The 22,462-nt window shown below is 36.6% G+C and overlaps 1 protein-coding gene across 2 annotated transcripts; it reads right to left on the minus strand.

Moving 5' to 3' along the window:
• Positions 1 to 540: 540 nt before the first annotated feature.
• LOC107830866 (protein VAC14 homolog) lies at positions 541 to 22,227 on the minus strand. 2 transcript variants are annotated; one of them, XR_012709781.1, is made up of 21 exons: positions 21,677 to 22,227; positions 21,490 to 21,603; positions 21,330 to 21,395; positions 15,702 to 15,791; positions 15,507 to 15,626; positions 13,683 to 13,711; positions 13,429 to 13,571; positions 13,240 to 13,334; positions 12,538 to 12,624; positions 12,066 to 12,173; positions 11,832 to 11,923; positions 11,596 to 11,677; positions 10,690 to 10,755; positions 9,162 to 9,277; positions 8,929 to 9,049; positions 8,557 to 8,718; positions 8,325 to 8,453; positions 8,028 to 8,101; positions 7,399 to 7,467; positions 1,297 to 1,587; positions 541 to 1,029 (listed from the first exon to the last, which is right to left on the minus strand). XR_012709781.1 is itself a non-coding variant. In XM_075254080.1 (20 exons), exons 1-20 carry the CDS (start codon positions 21,770 to 21,772, stop codon positions 931 to 933), a joined length of 2,175 nt encoding a protein of 724 aa, XP_075110181.1. In that variant the 5' UTR covers positions 21,773 to 22,227; the 3' UTR covers positions 541 to 930. The 2 variants fall into 2 exon arrangements, 1 of the variants encoding a protein (XP_075110181.1); XM_075254080.1 differs by lacking the exon at positions 8,028 to 8,101.
• Between the last annotated feature and the right edge of the window lie 235 nt (positions 22,228 to 22,462).

A 22,462-nucleotide genomic window follows, 5' to 3' on the forward strand; every position in this document is an offset into this window, starting at 1 on the left:
GAAAATACTGATCTCTTCGCTAATTTTGAGTCAGATAATGTATATATTATATTATTTTTTTCCTATTTCCACTACAGGAGCAATAGATAGGTTAATATGACAATGCAAAATCCAGAAATTATAAAGTTAAATCAGGATCCCATTAACACAGCAGATAGCTAGGCTACCATTTCTTGCTCATTGGAGAGAGTTTCAGATGAAGAAGAAGAAGAGGAAAGGGGGGGCGGGGTGGGGAGCAGTAAGCGATATGGGAAGAACAAGAAGAAAATGAATGGTTGGGGAAGGGGGGAAGGAAGCAGCTTCGATTTTGGGGGAGCAGTTTCGTTGTAGAAGCGGGTACTGTGCAAATCCAAAGGCTGGCCCATGCCGAGGGAATGAGATGTCTCGCACAACCAAACTAACAAGAATTGCGTTCTGAAACTCAGAGCTTCAAAATTCTTTCATGTCCCAATACGCAAGCCAATCCCAAGAAAGGAACTTACGCATACAAATTCGGTAGGAGCATGCTGAATAAATTGAACATATATTTTTAAACCATTGTATGTTATAACAATGGGAAATTGAACATTTCCCAAACCCCACTAGTGGGATTTTATTTTATTGGGTTGTTGTTGTATGTTATAACAGAAGAATTATGAATAAAACGAACTGTTCATATATCCTACGAACCTACATGCTTTGCCCATATGGTATTCAACAAAAATAATAGAACCACATGGACAAAAACAAAATCCATCCCTTAAATATTCTTTCAAAAGGAAAAAGAAGTGCTAGGGAACATCCAAGCCCAAAAATTAATACCCATTTCTCCCCTCCTCTTCCATCTCAACCCTCATAATTTTTGAGAAAACAACTACTAGGATAATTTACAACTTATGAGGTACTGTGATCACCATATAATCAACTCAATTAGGAGGCAGAAGAAAACAGTCAGAGTTGCAACTGTCCCAAGCCTCTACCAGATGATCTTGAAGGGGGCCTATTCAATTCTGAAGCAGCTCGTTTTGATTCTTCTGCTATTTGTACCTCCTGAATAGGGAAGAGGAGAGAATGAAAAACAGAATAGCAGCAGTCCGAGCATATAATTATATATCTTGTTTTGTGCCCCTTCCCTGACCCATACAAAATCTGTCAATCATCTATCCTTCTGACAGCTTGAGCAAAATTAGTCATGTCAGAAATTAAGTTCCCCTTTGAACAAGTACCCGTAAAGCTTAATATGCAAGTTAAGTATTATCCGTAAAATCAGTAGAAAAAGCATCAGTGAAGAAGTGGACAAAGGAAGCAGAGAAAAACCTTCATCCACGAAGTAGAAACAAAACGTGATTGAGTCTGTGACTTTGAATGCAAATGATGTTGCTTCTGAATTTGCTGAAGCTGCTGCAGCTTCAAATCAAAGTTTATACCACTATGCATGTCATGCAAATTTTCATTGAGGTCCCCATCCTCAGAGATTTGTGAGCCTCCTCCTCCATAGTTAAATTGAGAATAAGGAATCCCAGATGTTCTCCTAAATCTCTCTTCCTTGAAGGAGTATGAAGGCACAGTTTTCAAACGAGTGCGAAGAACCTTAAAGGCTGCACTTTGCTGCATCAATTGATTAAAAGATATTTTAGATTAGCAAGAGCACATATAATTGCATTATAGATGAGGATATGGAAATTTGGCATGCAATATTTCTTTTGACTCAGGCACACACATCACATGTCAGATAGGTAAGCATCACTGATGAGAAATTTTACATTAAACCTCACACAACTGACATTAGTTGTGTCATGTGTGAGCGTTTTTATCAGTTGACAAGTGTACATTGTGGGTCCCACAATCTTCATTCTCATGTCCTACCTTCTCCACCCACCAGTGCATTGTAAGTAGAGATGAATACATCACTCGTCTAATTTTCTTACTCGTTGACACATCACATACCCTCTCCACCATGTTCTCTCTCTCTTCAACCTCATCCAATCCCCATATCCTCCAGTTTAAGGTCCGAAATGGGAGCACTACTAACCCACAACCTCATCTCTATTTTGATTTGGGTAATGAAGTTTGAGAAATCATAAAATCATGTCAGGGTTGGAAGGAATTGAAATATGGATAGTGTATAGAGTAAAAGTAAGGGTGGTGCTGTTAAGAACTCTCAGCGGCAAATGGGGTTGTGGAGAAACTGAAAAGATGGGTCGCCAATAGGAGACCTTGAAGAGTTTGGTTCTAGTTTGGTAGAAAAAAGGAAGATGAAATTTTTCCTTTTTGGACGTTTAAGTTGAAACAACAGGCTTCATTGATTTGGCAGACTATATTGCCTTAAGGGAAAAGGGCCAAAAATAGCCCTCTACAATTATTTATTGTTTAGATATATCCTCCGTTATACTATCGGACCGAATATACCCTTACCGTTAGGCAAACATTCAAATTTGCCCTCATTTTAACAGACTGAACACGTGGAAACTATTAAACAGAAGATCCACCACTTGAATAAAAAGACCCAGCCCCATATCCTAACCCATAGCCCATTCGAACCTCCCCTCTCCCATTAAAATCATTTAATCCAACGGGCAGTAATTGGGTATTTGCTAAGGGCCGGCAAAGAGGATGTTGTTGTGGTTGATAATCCATGTGCTTGTGCTTGAAGAATTTTGAATTTAACAATGTTTCTTGAAATGGGTTTGGTTCTTGTTTTATGTATCCATAGAAAATATATAGAAAAATGATAGCGAAAATGTTTTTCTCGGTTTGGGTCCTAGGCCTGCTGATCTTTTTCGATTCCTTCTGTTGTGTATTTCTGGATCTGAATACTATTATTTTTCATTTCTACTTTTGCTAATTATTGTTTTTACAATTTTTTGGCTCATTTAGTGGTGTTTGCTACAAAATTTTGATTTTTTAATAATTAAAATTTTTGCAAGATTGTTTTGAGCATACTACCAAGAAAGAAAAGTTTTTTCCTCTTTGCATAGGTCGACAAACTATCTTAAAATCTTCTTTTTGAAAGTCTTTAAAAGAATTTGAAAATTATTATAAAAAACTCTTCTTCAAATTTTTTAAGCAAACTCTGTCAGTAGCAGGCTTTAAGAGGAATTAAAGATTCTGTTATCATGTTGTGTTGCTATAGTGGAAACCTTTTAAATTATCTCTGTCATGATCAGTTTGGTAGATCAGTTATGAAATCTAATTTTGTTTTTTACTTCATACCATAACAGTCGGCGTCTGTGCATTTACTGAGAAAGAGAAAAAATGATCAAGGATTATGGGTTTAGTGGTTTTAATGGGAGGGGGAGAGGTCCCAATGGGCTATGGGTTAGGATATGGGGTTGGGTCTTTTTATTCAAGGGTTGGATCTTCAGTTTAATAGCTTCCGCATGTCCAGTCCGTTAAAGTGAGGGCAAATTTGAAACTTTGCTTAACGGTTAGGGTATATTCAATTATGATAGCATAACGGAGGATATATCTAAACAACAAAAAATAGTAGAGGGATATTTTTAACCCTTTTCCCTTGCTTTAATACAACATCACCAAGTAGCTATTGGCTTCTTAAGAGATCTGATAGCTTTTGAAGGAGATTTGGTTTCCTTGGAGCCAATTCTACCAACAGGGGATTGAAGAGACCGGCCGAAGGAGGAAGCAGAGAAGGAAATAAGGAGAAATCTCTGGGTGAAGAGCTGGGTGAGAGAGAGGAAAGGGACGAGGGAGATACTGGGCCTGCATCAGACACTTGTCATGTACTTAAAATCTCACACTATACATGTGTCTCACTAATTGTAAAATTTCTCATCGCAGATAATACACAAGAAGCAAGAGAGTGACAGTAAGCAAATATTCACTTTAAAGGAAAATGAATATTCAGATTAGCTCTTTGTTAGAGTTGTCAGTATGACTATACATGAAAAATTAAGCAGTTATGATCACTTTTAATCATAAAATCAAAGCCCTGTGACACCAATTCTAACGATATAAACAAGTAACAGCTCACTGAACTACTCATGCGACCATATGCTCAACTTTTGGCACTGTATTAAATTAGACTCGAGAAACTAAACTTGCAAACAAAAGCTAATACAAGGAAACTCTTAAGACACACATACCAGATGAGAATTTTCTTTTTTCGTTTTTGAGAAAGCCAGATGAGACTATTTTTTATGCAATCTTTATAAATGTCTCTCAAGAATTATGGAAGCTGCAGGAACTTCTGGAACGAAAGTTCTTGCTTCTCTCTAGAACCTCAAACAATAATCAAGTTATCCACTTGTTCATTTCTGTGAATCAACCAAAGAACCTAAGAAATGCTAAGAGCTCCGTTTTGAATAAAAAGGTGACTGCCTGGACAGTAATGTTGTTCAACGATGACTGTCATGTAAAACGAATTAGACCGTAGCTAATGTTCTCTGTTTCTACTTGTGAAACAAAGAACCTGAAAAAATGCCTAAAACTTGCCTGCTTGGGAGATTCGATCAGAACTCTCAATAAATGGTAGTAAGCCGGTTATAGGAGCCTGTAATGCAGGGACATAGCCGAATGACAAAACATACGCCCTGCTCCACATGGAAAAATTGGTCACAAATGGAATGATGGAGGCTTCAAATGGAGTCGAGAGACTAAATTGAATCTGTTACTCAGCAGAAGTTCGAGAAACACAATATCCAACCCAACTGTCAGATAGACACCTGATGCTATATATTGAGAGAGTGTACGGAAGAGGCAACAAGAACACCTAATACACTGAAAAGATAGACAAAGAGCCCAAAGTCGTTGAGCAATGTCTGGCCTTCTACAGTTAGGTCACGATGAAAAACTAAGGAGGGTGCATATTTAAAACTGTCGTGGAAAGATCAGACAAAGATGGAGCCAAAGGAAGAATGGCCCAATGCTTGACCATGCTCCACAATGCCCAGAAAAGCAACTCAGGTTGTGAAGGACTTACATCTGGCCTGGCCCATAAATCCTAATTAAAAGAGCCCACAGCAGAATTTAATCGAAAAACCAACAACAATTTCCAACCGATATTGTGGTGCCTTCTTGCTTCCAAATCAAGTTAATGGGAAAGCGGCCATAGAAAACGGAGCAAACAAAGCAGCAGGAGGTGGCTGGAGACAAGTCGACAAACTACTACTTGCCACTGATTTTCAAGGTCAAAGAGTCCAGCAGAGTACACAAGGAAACAAATGAAGACTACCAATCTTATTTGAGGGCGGCGAAGCAATAGGACAAAATAGGCCAGGCGCCATAGATCCAAAATCCAAGTTCAGCACCAGAAGCAGGTTGGAAAACCCTATTTACTGCAAAAGAAAGAAGGTTAGGCACGAAATGATGGGAAATTGAGTAAAAGTTGGAAGAAGCAGGCCAAATACTGAAGAACCCTAATGGCGAGAGTCGGTGCATTGGCAGCGAAAAAGCAACAATCAGGTAGCAGCTACCACGTGGCAAGAAAGTCACACCTCTGGGATGAAATTCCAGCAGAAGACAGTAATAAGAGGAGCAAGTGGTTCGAAAAGGTAGAGGGAGCAGGGGCAACTTTGAGGGGTTGGAAACAGATGATGGGTACGAGAACGAGATGCGAATGGGCAAAGTTCAGGTTTCCAAAGGGTGGGCAAAAAGATTCTAGGATTTGGAAAAACTTTTAGGTTGTCTTTTTAGGTTGAAAGGGAGAACATTGCAATTGTTGTCAGAAGTTTAAAGTGGAGGCGGCGAATTGTTATGAACAGCAAAGAGAGCTGGGTTCGAAGAGTGAGTGATATGAGGATTTTAGCGATGCCATAGAAAGTGAATTTGGAGGCTTGACAAAAAGTATCAGGTATTATAGGAGGTGTCATCTACCTCAAAAAAAAAATATTAAAAACCATCTCAAAAATTATGGGAGGTGTGTATCAGCAGACAACTATGGGACTCAGGAAGTGGGTTATAGGACTACTTAGACCACCATGCCATGTGGTGGAAGCCTGTGGAAAAAAATATTGAAATTATAGGAGTTCATCAAAAATATTAACTTCAAGATGGAGAATGGAGCCCAGGTGATTTATGGAGACAAATTTTTTTCTGAGAGAAATAACTGTATCACAAAGCAGCACTAAGGAGAAAATCACTTCCCTGCAATTTGCAAGATTTCTTGTCAACATACAACAAATTAGCACAGTATATAGGTTTAGATGAATCTGCACAACTGAGAAGTTGAAGAGGTCCAGAACCTCCTCGAGCTGTTTATACAACAACAACAACAACAACCCAGTATAATCCCACTTAGTGGGGTCTGGGGAGGGTAGTGTGTATGCAGACCTTACCCCTACCCTGGGGTAGAGAGGCTGTTTCCAAATAGACTCTCCGGCATCCTTCCCTCCAAGAACTTACCACCTTGCTCTTGGGGAGACTCGAACTCACAACCTCTTGGTTGGAAGTGGAGGTTGCTTACCATCAGAGCAACCCCTCCTCGAGTTGTTTATATAAGGAGAAAATCCCAATCTTTCTCAATCATGTTTGAAGACAATCGAGATGGGAGACACATATGTAACCACGACTACACAGTAGTCATTCTATCATAGATTTCAGAGGACATGATTTTTCTCGCTCAGTTTGGGTTCCCAAAGCCCAAGAAAGGTATACTTTTTAATGTGATTTAGCTCAGTGGGGAAGCCACGCTTGCATTGATGAAACCAAGGAAAAGCTTGTCAGCTCATGCTTCATTTATAAAAAGGCAGGGCATGATGTGAACCACTTATTACTTTATTTTTCAAGTGGCGCACACAGGCTATGCAGACAGCCTGGATCTTTTAGGAGCTTGATTGAGTGACGACTTCAGACACCTTCAAAAGGATGCTGCAAAGTTGGCCATTTAGGAGGAATAGGAGTAAAGAAGAGAAGTGACCCCCACACTTTTTGGCGCATCTACAACAACAACAAAAAGACCAGTGTAATCCCCCAAGTGGGGTCTGGGGAGGGTAGTGTGTACGCTGACCTTACCCCTACCTTAAGAAGATAGAGAGGTTGTTTCCGATAGACCCTCGGTACAAGAACAGTAGAACTTTTTGACCCATCTGTAGAGAATAAAACCTACGAGCTACTGAAAGGTAGAAAATACCTTGTTACAGATTAAAGAAACTTTAATGTTCTTGTACATTTTAGGAGCACCTATGAGATATTAGCAGAGATGATTTGTATCTCTTTGTCGAGAAGCATTGTTTTGCTCGAGGCAGTGTTTTGGAGAGCGAGAAGCGGAAAAAAGCGAGGAGGCTTTGCTTCACCGTAGCGAGAAGCGGAAAGCGAAGTGCGCGCGTTTTTCATGTGAAGCGCAATTTAATACATAAATAAAAAATATTAAATAGGCACAGATAAATGACTAAGAACTCAATAAAAATAACATATTAAGCAAAATGTTTCAAGCAGTCACTAGAGAACTAATTCAGAACACACCTGGGGTAGCAGCATCAGCAGACCATATAAGGCTTTTAACAACCATATGTATCTTCCAGGTTCAAGAAGCTGCAAGGAAACAGTCAATAAGTAACTCCCCAAAATGTTGTAATGCAATCAATAAGTTGAGCACAATCAGTACATCCAACCACACAAAAACTATGAGTTAATTCAACTGACACCATGGAAAAGAAAGGCATAGCTCAAATTAGGTCCACACCCACTTCATTTGCACACACTTCTGGAATCTGGAGCAAAAATTAAGGCCTGCAGAAGATGTGTTATTGGTGAAACATTGGGAATTTTTTTGGTAATCTATCAGCCTTTTTGCTGTATGATATGTTGGTATAAGATTGTTCAGTGAAGTAGATAGTCGATAGTAATTTAATCTGCTTTACTCCAGGTTGTTTTCCCCTGCTCATTTACTTGCGATGCATCTGAAATATAGACTACAGAAGCATTTTGGTCATTTGGCATGCTCCACCGAACATACTAGAAAGTAGAACCATGTGCTTGTAGGAGCGAAGAAAACATTCTTGATGCAATAATACTAAGCATCCAGAAGCATCTAGGAGTGAAAAATAACAGAATGCAACTTAATTCTAAAAGGCAAAGGAAAGAAATGTTACGTTTTTGCTTCATTAAGCAGTTTTCGTCATTGGCATCTCTATTTTTTCCGGCTGAAATAGTTGGTCTCTACATCCTAAATTGGGATAAAAGAAGCACATATCACTAAGACAGATGAAAACACTCAGTTGCTTTTGATTTTGGACTACCTCTTCAACAATAACCCTCAAAGTGAAAAGTTATTTACAAGATCCCAAAAAAAAAAAAAAGACGCACTTGCTTCTGCCAAAACCATAAACAAACATAAGGAAAAAAAATTCAAGTATTAACAACTTGATAAAAGGACAAACTGAAAATACCTGCAGCCTAAGGTAAGCAAAGGTTGGAGTCTCCAGAAGGTGGATCAACTTGTCCAGTTGGACTAAGAACTTAACATTGATGTCTTCCTCAACCAACGAATGAATAACAGAACTTGCATGTTGATATGCCTGTAATGTAATCCCAAACAGATACAAGACCAAGGTCGATTCTGTTCAAAAATAGGAAAAGGGGTAAAGATTTGGAGAGACACAAGTAAAAGTCCTGTCCTACCTGAGCTAATAGGCAGAGGCTAATTATCGCCATTGGCGAATGGCACCATGATGCATACAAGGAAAGAAATAAGTTCTTCCCATCAGCATTGACCAGCGATTGTTTAAGAAGATCTCGAAGGTCAGACAACTCCGACGAAGTAAGCAAAATCAAGTTTAAGGCCTGAAATAGGAATCAGCAGACTACTCAGCCCTTTTTTCAAACATTACAGACCCGAAGAGAGCTGCATAATTCTAAGTTTCTCTAATATGTTCTTTGATAAGTTTCTCCAAGCAGTGATACTTAACAAAGCATAATGACTGTAACTAATTATTTCGTGTCATTTGTTAGAATCAAGATAGTCTCCTTATAAACATCTGTCAGAAGTAAAACCTGAACCATGATAGATGCAAAATCAAAATCTGATTCCCCTTCAAGTATGGTAGACAGTTCACGGTAAACTCTTTCAGCATCTAGAAGGAAACACAGTTGACGAATTATCAAAGCTCCACGTCTGAGAGGAAATTAGAAGGTGTGAAGCTAACAGAAACGGATCTCAAAACACTTAAGAAACAATGAAAAGACACCAACATCACACCCCAAAAACGAACAGAAAAAACAATTACTTTTCTAGAAGTGAGTGATCAAGCTGAAAGTTGTGAATCAGGAACACAACAAGCTGGCGGAAGTGTTGAGGATCTTCAGCTATACATGCATGCACCTCGAGCACCAAAAGCACTACCTGAAAAGAGAACTAACACTCTCAGCACAATAGCAGGAAACTCCCTATACAATCGCAACCTCGAATGAGTGGATGTGAAGAATCAGTAGAGCATATTATTATTATAATTAAGGACTTTTCTTTTGGATAACTGGAAAAAAAAAATCAGTAATATCAATCTAAACCGAAAAACGAAACAAAAACATCTGCCCAACCCTGACCTCCCCACCCCCTTTCAAATAAAAACCCTTCCAACCAAAGGAGGTTGACCATAGATTAGAACTAGCAGCTACAATACAATTGTCTTTACCTTTTATTTTCTTTACAAGTTAGGGTTAATCTGGGTCAGACGAAATATGAGAGACAGGCATTTATGGAAATATGCAGTTCACTAAGCTTAACTATGAAGATTAAGCAGCTAAAGAATGAATTCAACTTGTTCAGATAGAAGATATTCATGGCAATAAACTAAAAAATAACAGCCAAATATTCATAGTAGAAAAGCCAAAGTGTAGGAAGACAATCAAGAGGCTTTTTAGTTATTGTGCAAAACAGCAAGTATTTACAAGCTTTTGTACCAATACCAAATGATGCTGGTGTAAATTTCATAAAACATGGGGTCGGGGACAATCTAGAAACACTAATTAGCTGTCATGCATCAACACTAATAATATCAAGAAGGTCAAGAATAAATATCAAAAGAGAGAAGGGCAGGAACTACTTATAATACCAAGTTTTGACAATAAACTATATCAGAGCAGCAGACCAAGGGCAAGCCCAAAGATACGAATAAAGCCAACAAAGCGACAAGAACATCCGTAAAGAAAAACAAAGGTGCCATGGCCAGGTCCAGCAGAAAAGTAATGTGAAATATAACTTGCGTTGATCATAACTGTGAACCTGGTAAAGTGACACCATCCAGGCAAACTAATCTTAAGCAGACTAAAGCAGTATGAAGTACCTCATCAGAGGGATCTGATAGCGCCTTTAGAAGAGAATCAAGGATGTCATTAAGAAAAACTAAGACAAGTATTTACAAGCTTTTGTACCAATACCAAATGATGCTGGTGTAAATTTCATAAAACATGGGGTCGGGGACAATCTAGAAACACTAATTAGCTGTCATGCATCAACACTAATAATATCAAGAAGGGTCAAGAATAAATATCAAAAGAGAGAAGGACAGGAACTACTTATAATACCAAATTTTGACAATAAACTATATCAGAGCAGCAAACCAAGGGCAAGCCCAAAGATACGAATAAAGCCAACAAAGCGACAAGAACATCCATAAAGAAAAACAAAGGTGCCATGGCCAGGTCCAGCAGAAAAGTAATGTGAAATATAACTTGCGTTGATCATAACTGTGAACCTGGTAAAGTGACACCATCCAGGCAAACTAATCTTAAGCAGACTAAAGCAGTATGAAGTACCTCATCAGAGGGATCTGATAGCGCCTTTAGAAGAGAATCAAGGATGTCATTAAGAAAAACTAAGACCTGTTTCAAAAATAAGAAGAAAAATGAACACATATGCTGATAAAAATTCAGGAACCACAGAAATGTAAGCAAACAGAAGCAATTATTGATCAACCGACAAAGAAATCTTTGTAAAATAAGGCTATTATCAAAGCGTTCACAAACAATATACATCATATTACTTCTGAAAGTTGAAACAAACATGAAAGATATTTTTAACTTGTAAGGCAAAAATATGATTAGAGAAGCAATAATTTTTCTAACAATTAAATTATAAACGACAAATACATAATCTTACCTTTAAAAATCTAAATAATTCTTAGTTATCCATGATGAGCATTTATTTGAATGAGGAGACTACCATATGCAACTTTAATACACCTGACAGCAATGCAGGATCTAGTGTTCCACTCTCCAGCACTCTTATCCTCCTAGAAGAGAGAGAAGAGAGAACAAGCACGGGCAAAATGCGGAACCTTTCTTTCACTGGATGTAAAAGAATGGCCTATGCTAAACCAATTGAATTTGTTCTGTAATTTAAGTTAAAGTTATGAAGAAGAAAAAAAAGAAATGTAAGTTCCAAGAATCAATAATGCAGCTCTTTCTAGTAGGAAGTCTTTGATAATTCCTATGACTACTCACTCCCACCTAACAATGAACTAGTAGTGCTTATACAAATCCAGGCTCCATTACCCAGCTTCTAGGGAAACCCATTACTCCATCCATGCTGATAATGTAGTGTAAATTAAAGATATTGAGCCATGTTTCAACTTAAATAACCATCTTCATGACCATGAAAAAGCATAGTCATCATGCAATAACAAAAAAGAATGGTTCACATGATGTTAAGTTTTCAGTTACCTCTGAGCGATGTCTATTTAACAGGGTTGACATCCAGTGCAATGCTTCAATACGTGTTGCCTCCCATTCACTGGACAACTGCCTGATAAGCAGATAAGACAAAGTTTATAAGAAACCTAAATAATATTACAAAAGCCACTGTCATACAATTACTTTGATTGCTGACAGTGAATGCAACATCAAGAGAAAACTATTTCAAAATATCAAACACTATATTTTCCTCTTTAGTTTCATACCTCTGAGCAATGGAGAGGATTGCTCCAACATCAAATCCCTCGGCTGGATCAGTTTCGATGCCTCGAAGTTCTTCATTCGTTTCGCGAGCAACCTGATTGGAACAAGCAGAGAATAGGATAAAAGTGAAAAGGGAGACACAGAAGGAATAACAAGAAGCAAAAACATCAAAAAAGAAAAGGTGGCATGAGAAGGAAAAAATGTAAAGTACTACAACTATCAGACAGTGTACTTACAACTCTTATTTTCTCTTCTTTATCAGATATACAGGGCAAAATTGCTCCCAGAATGTCAGCGTAATAAGGCACAAGCTGCTCTCCACCAAGTTTCACAAACTCATTTATCTGTAGAGCAAAGCACTCTATTGAAATTGATATAACAGATCGAAGAAAGAAAAGAACTAAAAAAGGGCATCCCAGTGCACAAGGCATCCCGCATTCTCGCAAGGTCCGGGGAAGGACCGCACTCCAAGGGGTGTGATGTAGACGGCCTATACTAATGCAAGCATTAGTGGCAGCTTCCACAGCTCGAACCTGTGATCTTATAGGTCACACGGAAACGACTTTACCGTTGCTCCAAGGCTCCCCTTCGAAGCAAGTAGTGAACTATTAACTATTTTTATACCAACGAAACCCAAGGGGAATAAAATATAAAATGAAGCTAACCATAACATGGTGTTTGATGAGTAATACATGTCAAGGTCCTTACCCAAGTTACAGCAGTCAACCGAGTAAATTCATCCTGCGAGCCCGCCCTCTGTACCAGTATCTCTGCCATGCGACCATAATCTACAGACTTGAAAAGAAGTTCTGTTTCAAGTTAAAAAGTAATCCAAGAAAAAGACATACTAAGATTTGCTTTTTAACAAAATATCTATGATTTAACAAAAAGAGATATTTTTCTTACTTGTAGAGGATGGAGACACAAAACCATAGAAAAGATACGTCTGCCATGTATAAATCAAAAGCAAAACACAACTACTAAAACAATACTGATAAACACAAGCTACACCTGAGAGTAGCCATTTTTTGCATCTCCCTAAATAACTGGGCCACTATAATAATACCCCCTCTGTTTCAACTTATGTTTGTTAGTTTAACTGGGCACGAAGTTTAAGAAAGTGCAGAAAACTTGTAAATCTTGTGTCTTCAACTAAAGATATGTATAATGTACCAAAATGCCCTTCAATCTTATGGTCTTAAATATGCCATGTAGAATGTTAGAGTTAAAGAGTTACTAAACATAGAAAGAGGCATTCTTTTAAAAACATACTAAAAAGGAGAGTAACACACATAAATTGAACAGAGGGGGTAATAAAGAACTGCAAGTTGTATCATTCCTTTTTGTTGGCCATCTAACCATTATATATCATTTAACAGTTTAACAATCTACATGTGGCAGTAATCTTACTGGAGAATTCTTGATCTCTTGCAAAAACTCTGAGAGCGCAGAATCAGCCTGTTGTCTTATTTCATGGCTATTATCACTCAGCATATTAAATAATCCTGCAGTAGATCAACTCAAGTAAGATCGCATTGATGTGAGGAAACAGAGCATTAAATCGCACAGGACTCTTAAACTTGATATACAAGCACTAACCATCAAGAAAATCAGGAAGAAAACCGAGCATATCTATATCTGGAACACTGTCTAAAACTGTGATCCATCCAACAAGAAATTGGCGAACATAAGGATTGAGGACATTCATCCGTTCTCTCAACAATGGAATAAATTCTTCAATGCTGCATAAGAAATTAAATAATCAATTCAATGCTATTTCCATACAAGACGCATCAACCAGACAATAGTAAATTCATTCCAGTTTGAAGATATTGGAAGTATTAACAGCTCACCTGAATTGATCACTCTCTGTGACAATGTCCTGCATCCCACAAAAGTTGCAGAACAATGTAATAATACACGATCAGTCAAAATATCAAACTTGTGAACATCTTTTGATTAAAATAACTGATCAGTTCAGAGAGAAAATACTGGCACTCCCATGTCACCAAGTGTCCAGTCCGTCAAATAATGCATGGGAATGAGAAATAACTAAGAATAAGTCAAAAGAGAGAAAAGAAGGAACCCAATCTTATCTACCTGTAACAAATAGAATTATATTCTCTTAACTATTCTCAAGAACCAAAAACATTCAGGCCTCATCTTTGATCCACAAAGACCCTCAATTCCATGTATATATATATATATATATATATATATATATATATATATATATATATTTATATATGTAAATCTTTGATCCACAAAGACCCTCAATTCCATGTATATATATATTAAAATCACGATGCCCCTTAGCGACCTTTTTTACCCTTTAAAAATAAATTTTATATTGGATAAAGTTGTAATTTATGTTATTTTCCTAAAATTTAGGAACATAAAAATAATTAAAAAAATTCTTACTAAATCATTCCTTATTTAAACTAGGTAAAAAGACCTAATAATTAAGACTTTAAAAGCAATTAAAGTTTTACCTTATATGAATTGTTAAAAAACTACCAATAACCAAAAATCAGCAAACTAAATCATAAACCATCGGGAAGGAGTAGTACATTATGACGACTCAATAACTATAAAAAATGATTAGTGGTACATAACCTATGTTTTTAAAAATATTATTTATTGCTACTAATTTGATAAATGATTTTATTATGTTCTTTATATAGACCAAACTAAAGTTGCTTATGCCATTGGAAGGATGAACAAATATATTAAGTCAAATGCAACAAAGCCAAATGACGGAAATCATAGACATGAAAAAGAAATTTCAGGTATATATCAGATAGTGACTAATGATCAATATTAGTTTGTATACTTTATCTTATACTATAATATTTAAAAAATATACTCAATAATTAGAACAAATAACCGTAAAATAATTTAAGAATATAAGAGATACAAAATGATTGGCAATAATCAAAAGCATGAATGATTCTACAAACACAAAATATCAAAAAATTAAATGTCAAATTGACATTTTTATCATTTGAAAATAGATTTCTTATTAGATAAATATAATTACCGCAAAATAATTTTATTATTAAAAATTTGAATCAACAAAATTTCTTTTACTGTTGAGAACAAATATTAAGTTTTTGAATTAACAAATTAACAAAAGAATGCAATTAGATTCCTTTTAAAATTCATCATATAAAAAAAATTAGTTTTCGACTTGACTAAACTCTTAGGGTATACGAATTTATTTTCATAATAAGAGCATTGGCAATGGAAAAAAATCTAAAAATAAAATAAAATCGATTATAGCGTAGTAGTAAGAGTTAAATTGGTAAAAATAACCACAATTATCATAAGACATTCTCGCATAAGTACTCAAAAATTGCAATACGACACTGAGAACTTATCTGGCTAGAATTTTTTCTCTATTATCCCAATATCCATAATATTATACTTTCTAATTCAATATCAAAATCTAAAAATACTTTTGAAGTGACACTTATTAATTGCATGTCAGATATACATTGTTTAATAATATTTATATAATTTTTAAACTATTATAGTTATTGAGATGGGATACACGCGCGTATCCTAAGACACGTATATACACATATTATTTCTTGTCCTTCACCTAATCCTTTGTCTTGTCGCCATGCAATAGCAAGTAGTACAACATCCAATGATATAAAGATCTTTACTTTTACCTTTACAAGTCTATCCAAAAGATGAGCAGCACTTTGCACATTAGCATCTGAATCTGCTGAAAGCTTACATAATGCATCAAAGATCTGGTTGAAGAACACAATGAAATCTCCTCTTACAACCTGCAAAAGTAGCACAGTTGAGGTCCAAAAAAAAAGTAAAAAATTGCAAAGTACAACTTCCTTTATCTATCTCACCTTTGCTATATTATACAGAGCTTCACAGGCGTAATAACGAACTCTGCTATCTTGATCCGAGAAGGAATTTAAGACTGGTGGCACAATTTGCTGGCATATCACATCCAGACAAGGTGTAAATTGCACATAGAGAAGCAAACTGTTAAATACTAGGCATAATCCAAAAATGTTTAACAGCACCAAGGAAGCACAATTATCAACCTCTACAGAACAAGCAAATCATAACAACAAATCTAATAATCATGTTAAAAAATATACTTCAGAGACAAAAGTAACTTTGAATTATAAAACCCAAGGAGCATAACCAATATGAATCTTTTCAATCCACTTTTTTCTCATGATGCATGTAGTTTACCAACAAAGAAAGCCCAAAATCAGAGTTTTTGCCCATTCTTGGCAGAGAAATTGCTTACTATACAACAGAAGGCACAAAATCACAGCTCTCTGATTACAGAATGGACATAACAGAAGTTAAAATAGATTAAAAGCTCAGGAATAAATGAAATGAATAGAAAATACGCTACTAATCTATGAGTTTTTAACCAAAATCACCCTTCTTGTTTCACCTCAACTTCCACTGCATCCTTATAATATTCTACTTAACCAAAAAAAAACATCCTTTAAGTTTACCACAACTAAGCTAAAACATCCCTCCATTAATATCTCCATCCACAGTTGAAGGGTCCTTTATTCTTATGTCAACTTTCCTTGCCCAGAGAAGGGAGAGCCTTCACCTCCGGCAAGCTCTTCTTTGTTACATCTTTTTTCGTCTTTGGGTTTTTCCCGTTTCACGAAATCCATTGTAAAATGTTCTTTCTTAATCTGCTATTTTTCTATCTTCTTACCGTTTCAGATTTCCTATTACTTTTTGTGATGGAGATTTTTTTTATCCAACGGCAAATTTACAATGAAAGGTAAAACTTTCACCCAAGATCAGGTAGTTCAACGATTAAAAAACCCATTTCGAGCTTTCCAAAAGTCATTTTTTGTCGTCAAAGGAGGAAGAGGATGAAAGATTTTGTGAGAAAAGGGGGGAAAATAGAGAGGCCACGAAAGATCCGTCGAATGTAGACGGAAATTTTAATGGAGGGATGTTTTTGGTTAACTTCGGTAAACTTAAAGGATGCTTTCGATTAAAGTGAAATATAATAAGGATGTAAAAAGAAGTTGAAGTGAAACAAGAGGGATGCTTTTGATTAAAAACTCACTAATCTACCATAGCACTAAAGGTACCGCAAGCCCAAATCATTGCAAAATTTCTTTGAGGAGCAAAATTTCTTTGAATATGGAATAATGTACTAGACAAATGTGATAAGAAATTGGCTAGATGGAAGACACATTATTTATCACTTGGTGGCAGAACCACTTTGATAAATAGTGTGTTGGACGCTTTGCCTACATATGTTATGTCGTTATTTCAACTTCCTGCCAAGGTGGAGAAGAGATTGGATGTTATCAAGAGAAATTTCTTATGTCATGGAAACACATAAAAGAAAGGGTATAATTTGGTGAGATGGAAAACAGTAACCTCAAATAAGATAGTAGGGGGCATGGGAATAAGGAACTTATAAATTCATAGCAAGAGTTTAATGTGTAAATGGCTATGGATGTATGGCAGGGAAGAAAATAACCTGTGGAAAGAGGTGGTAACTCAAAAATATGGGAAAATGGGTCATTGGTGCACCAAACCAATTAACACAGCCTATGGGGGGAGCAATTGGAAGTCCATCAGAGCTTTATGGGAAGACTTTACAGCTAATACTGAATTTTGCCATGGGAATGGCAGAAAAATAGCATTTTGGTCTGATAAATGGATAGGGCATGAACCTTTAAGATATAGGTTCCTTGAAATATTTAAGTTAGCACTTATGCCTAAGTCAACAATCAGTGAAGTACAACAACAATAACAACCCAGTAGAATCCCACTAGTGGGATCTGGGGAGGGTAGAGTGTACACAGACCCAATCCCTACCCCGGGGGGATAGAGAGGTTGTTTCCGGGAGACCCTCGGCTCAAAGACAATAGATCTGTAACAACAGAAACCAGAAAAATAGTATCAGCATCGTAAAAAACAGCAAATACATGGAAAGGCCAACAAAAATGCAGTGTGAAACACAACAAAAACCGCTAGCAGTCCTAAACAAAACACTATCAGACTAGCCGGTACAACGAGGAGAAACGTTCGACTACCCTCTAACCTACAACTCTAATGTTCGACCTCTGCACCTTCCTATCAGTGAAGTATGGAGCCAAAATGGATGAAATCTCACTTTCAGGGGAGCATTAAATGATTGGGAAATGGCGATAGTGATTGATTCTATCTAACTACGGAGGGACTGAGAAGACCCAATGACAATGAGGATACCATGGTATGGAATGGTATGGACAGCAAGGTATTCACAGTAAGAGATGCATATACTTATTTCTCCAATAATGGACAACAGAACATCAACTGCCCTTGGAAGCAAATTTGGAAGATCAAAATACCTTACAAGGTTAACTGCTTTACATGGCTAGTAGCAAGGAGGGTTTGTCTAACTCAAGATATTCTTCAGAGAATACCTCCAGATGTTTCCTCTGCAAAGCTGAATCTGAAAACAATAGCCATCTCTTTCTCCATTGTGCTTTCACTTCCCAACTATGGAATCTATTTTTGGCCTTGGTAAATTTGAAATGGATAATGCCGGGAAGCACATGTGATCTACTGAAAGCTTCGAACTATGCTGGTAAAATGGTCAGTCAGAAAAAATGGTGAAGGATTATCCACTTGCATTTGGTGGACCATAGGAAGGAAATAACATATGTTTTGAAGATAGGAGTAGCTCCATACAAGTAGTTAAAATGAATTGTATTTTAAATTTTCACTTTTGGTGTAAAGAGTTTTGTGTACGAGATGCAGAATCTATTCTATAATTTTTGGAAGCCTTGTAAAGTTCACAAGGATAGTATCCTGTAAATACTGTTGCCAGCATAATCTTTGTGCTGATGAATAAAATTTGCTAGCATTCTCAAAAAAATCAATAACAACGCAAATCATAATGGAATATGCTCACCTGTCCCAATAGACAGATAGTTACCACACACCACTTCACTTCTAAATCATACCCCAAATGCTCACTTTGTTTCCCTTCAATGACTTATAGTCAAGGGACCTGGATCCAGGAAAAGCTAAGTTGCTCGGACTCTTCACTTTTGGTGCCGCACTCGTGTCGACACGGCATTGGTGGGAGTGGGGGTGGGGGTGTGGGCTCCGTACCGGATCCGGTCAACCGATTTTAAGTACTTTGACAAGTGTTATTAAAAGCGCGCGAGGGGAGGGCTCTGTGCCTTTTTGCCCTAAAGCACGACACTGGTAAATAAGCGCACGCTTCACCCCTAAAAAGCAAGAAGCGAGGCGATGAAAAAAAGCGAGAAAAGCTCGCTTAAGCGAGGTCCAGCAGTTGACTAGGTTTTTTTTTAAAATTTGCAAATACACTTACGCACACTTCTTCCAAACATCAACGACTGCGACCTTCGACTTCTTCTCTTCTGCTCTTAGGTAAGTTTCTCTTCTTCTTCTTCAGCTCTTTCTTCTCTTCTCTTCCTCTTCTGATTTTCTCTGCTTCATTGTTCATTGTTCGACTCCTCTCATCTTTTCTCTTCTTCTCTTCCCTTCTTCTTTTCTATTTTTTTCAGTTCTTATTTCTCTATTCTTGTTCTGTCCTGTTTTCTAATTTATGCTTGTGCTCTATTTTTTTTATAATTTTTGTTGTTCATTGTTCGACTCATCTCCTCTTTTATCTTCTTCTATTCTATTTTTTCCCGGTCTTATTTCTATGTTCAGCCATGTTTTCTAATTTGCTTCTTTTTTTTAAAATTATGTTGTTCATTATGCTTCTGATCTGTTTTTTTGTTGTTCATTGTTATGCCATGTTTTAACTGTTTTGCTTTTTTTTTTTTTTTTGGGGGGGGGGGGGGGAAGGTTATTGATTGTAGTAAATTCAATCTTATTATTCAATGGCGTCAAGCGAGAGAAAAAAAAGATCAAGCTTGGACTATCTAGTTTTAGTATCTATTATAACTTCTTAATTTAAGAATTGAAGCAATTGCTTAATATGTTATTTTTATTGAGTTCTTGATCATTTATCTATGCCTATTTAATTTTTTTATTTATGTGTTAAATTGCGCTTCACATGAAAAAAGTGCGCTTCTTCGCTTTTTCCCGCTTCTCACTCTCCATAACACTGACTTTGACCAAAACCGACGGAGAAATTCAGGGCAGATATAACCATTTTTGAAATAAAAACGAAAGCTAGGGTGAAATTGGAGAAAATGGAATACCTAGTATATAAAAATTTATATGCCAGTTCTTTTTCTTTTATTTCCTTCTCAGATTCTCCTCTTGATCAATATTTTCTCCTCATCGGAATACCTTTTAAGTTCTTCACATATAATTTCTCATAATTTAGACATATTTTAATAACTCTATTTTAGATATTTGAATTATTTTTAGCCAAATCCCACACACATATCCACACTTGGATCCGTATCCCCGAATCTTAAAATTCAGATCATGAAGGATCCGACCTCTAGATCCGCACTCGTGTCGAACACCTGCACTCGAGTCCGAGCAACTTAGAGGAAAAGAAGCTAAATTTCAAATTGGTACCTACAGCGTTGACCGTTGAAGCTGCAGCATAACTACAATGCTGACCACTAGTAGTATTTGTCTTGTGCTTTAGCAAAGCCGCATAGGGACCCAGAATTAGCCCTTCTTAATATTTCTCACTAAAAGCTTAAACAAACTTCTTATCAAAGCAAACTCGTGCAGATAATCTTTAATAGTCAGCTTTCAACCTCGCATGCAGTCCAACTGAAAGTTTTCTTTTTCATTTTTCCTTTATGATTTAGTCTGCTGAAAGGTAGACTGAACAATCAAGTTTTTAAGTCATAGTCAAGATTTCATAATTTTCCTCATCTCCTTTTCTTACAACATTTATGTGATCTCTTACTCCTTTTTGACCGGGGGGGTGGGAGGAAGGGGCAACACAATCTTGATTATGTTTGGGCTCAAAATGCAGATACATATTCATATAAACGCCAAATCCACATTCAAGTTCTACATAGTGATTAAGAAGCTGAACAGTATTTACATTCAATGAATATAGAAATCACTAATAAACACAACAAAAGCTCTTCTGCACCCAAAGATGCAGCCTAGCAGATGGACCAACGAGACCACGATTCAAATCCCAACTGATGCAAAATACATTAGGTAATTTCCTTCCTTCTGTCTCTGCCGGTGTTTTCAAAAGCATAAATAGACACAAAAAAGACACAGCGATAAGTAAAGCACACACTATTTCAAAATGAAGTGTACAATTTACATAAAAAGTTTTAAGAAAAGAAAAACTAATTTCAGCATCCAATAATAAAATACAAAATAATACCTATATTAATCTAACTCCTCAAAAGTTGAGATTCTAAAAATCTATCAAGATGTTTCTCATTTTAGAGTGCACTTATCTAATGCTATCTCAAGAAGAAAGAGGAACCACTAACACACAACTTCCTATTACTAAACCCAACTGCTCAAAGGCTTCCTTACATTAGCACAAAACTCAAAAATGAACATGCCATGCCACTTACCTCGAGATGCTGCGCTGCTTCTGAAGTCAAACCAACAGTTACAGCAGCCAATCCTATCAACCCTCCCTAAACCAGTATTACACACCAAAGACAGAATTTTAAAAAAAAAATTGAAGTCAAATTATAATCTTGACCTAAAATGTGAAAAAGAAAAACTCACTTTGCGGTGATTAGCTTGAGGGGAATATGTATACTCCTGAGTCAACAAATGGATGACTGCAGTGACCTTGTCGTGATCACCCGCCACAGCCAATTGCTTCACTATCCCTTCCAACTGCACAAACAGAAGGGGAAATTTAAACTCAAGATCCAATCAAAAGCCCTCTAAAAATAACACCACAAAGTACCTCAAGGGCGGCATTTTTGCGCTTCTCGTACAACTTATCAGAGAGATTACGCAAAACAGAAGCAGGAATCACAGATAACGCTTCTGTAGTAGCCATATCAAATATATTAAAAACCCTAAAAAGATCCTTCAGACAAAAACAAAAAGGAATAATAAAACCAGGAATTTCCCAATTCTCTTTTATCCAACAAAAACATCTAAAGGCAGTTTATTTACTATATACGGGCAGTAAGTATCAAAGGAAAAGCCGTAAGAAATAGATCTAAAAAGGAAACAAAATCAGAGAAAATTCGAAGCATTGAATTGAGGATATTTTTTCTTCTGGGGTTTTTGGTTTCGTTTAGAGGTGCAGTCAAAAAGGGGAGAGGGAGAGGAGCGGTTCACTTGTAAGGGTGCTTTATCGGCCGGATCGAATTAACGTTTTGATTTATCCGTTATGATTATAAAAATAGTACTTCGCTGGTCATTGAACAAGACAATGGGGCTAATTTATATTGGATTAATGATTATCGACAGTTTATTCACTAAAGCAAAAAATAATAATTGTACTCTAATTATTTTGATTGCATAGCTAAGAATAAATACTTCAACTTCTAAAATCCAATTTGGAAAGAGCCAAAAGTCATCATGAAACTATGGTGACATAATATATTATCTTGTTCACCATGTACTCTTTGGTAATAGAATAAAAACCAAATCCAAAGACCAAATCTTGCACCTGAAATTCTACTGTACTAGTCAGCTCTTTGCAATCACTTGAAAAAGGATTGTACACATGCATTACTAA

Source organism: Nicotiana tabacum, chromosome 1 (genome assembly GCF_000715075.1).
Source record: "Nicotiana tabacum cultivar K326 chromosome 1, ASM71507v2, whole genome shotgun sequence".
Taxonomy (NCBI): domain Eukaryota; kingdom Viridiplantae; phylum Streptophyta; class Magnoliopsida; order Solanales; family Solanaceae; genus Nicotiana; species Nicotiana tabacum.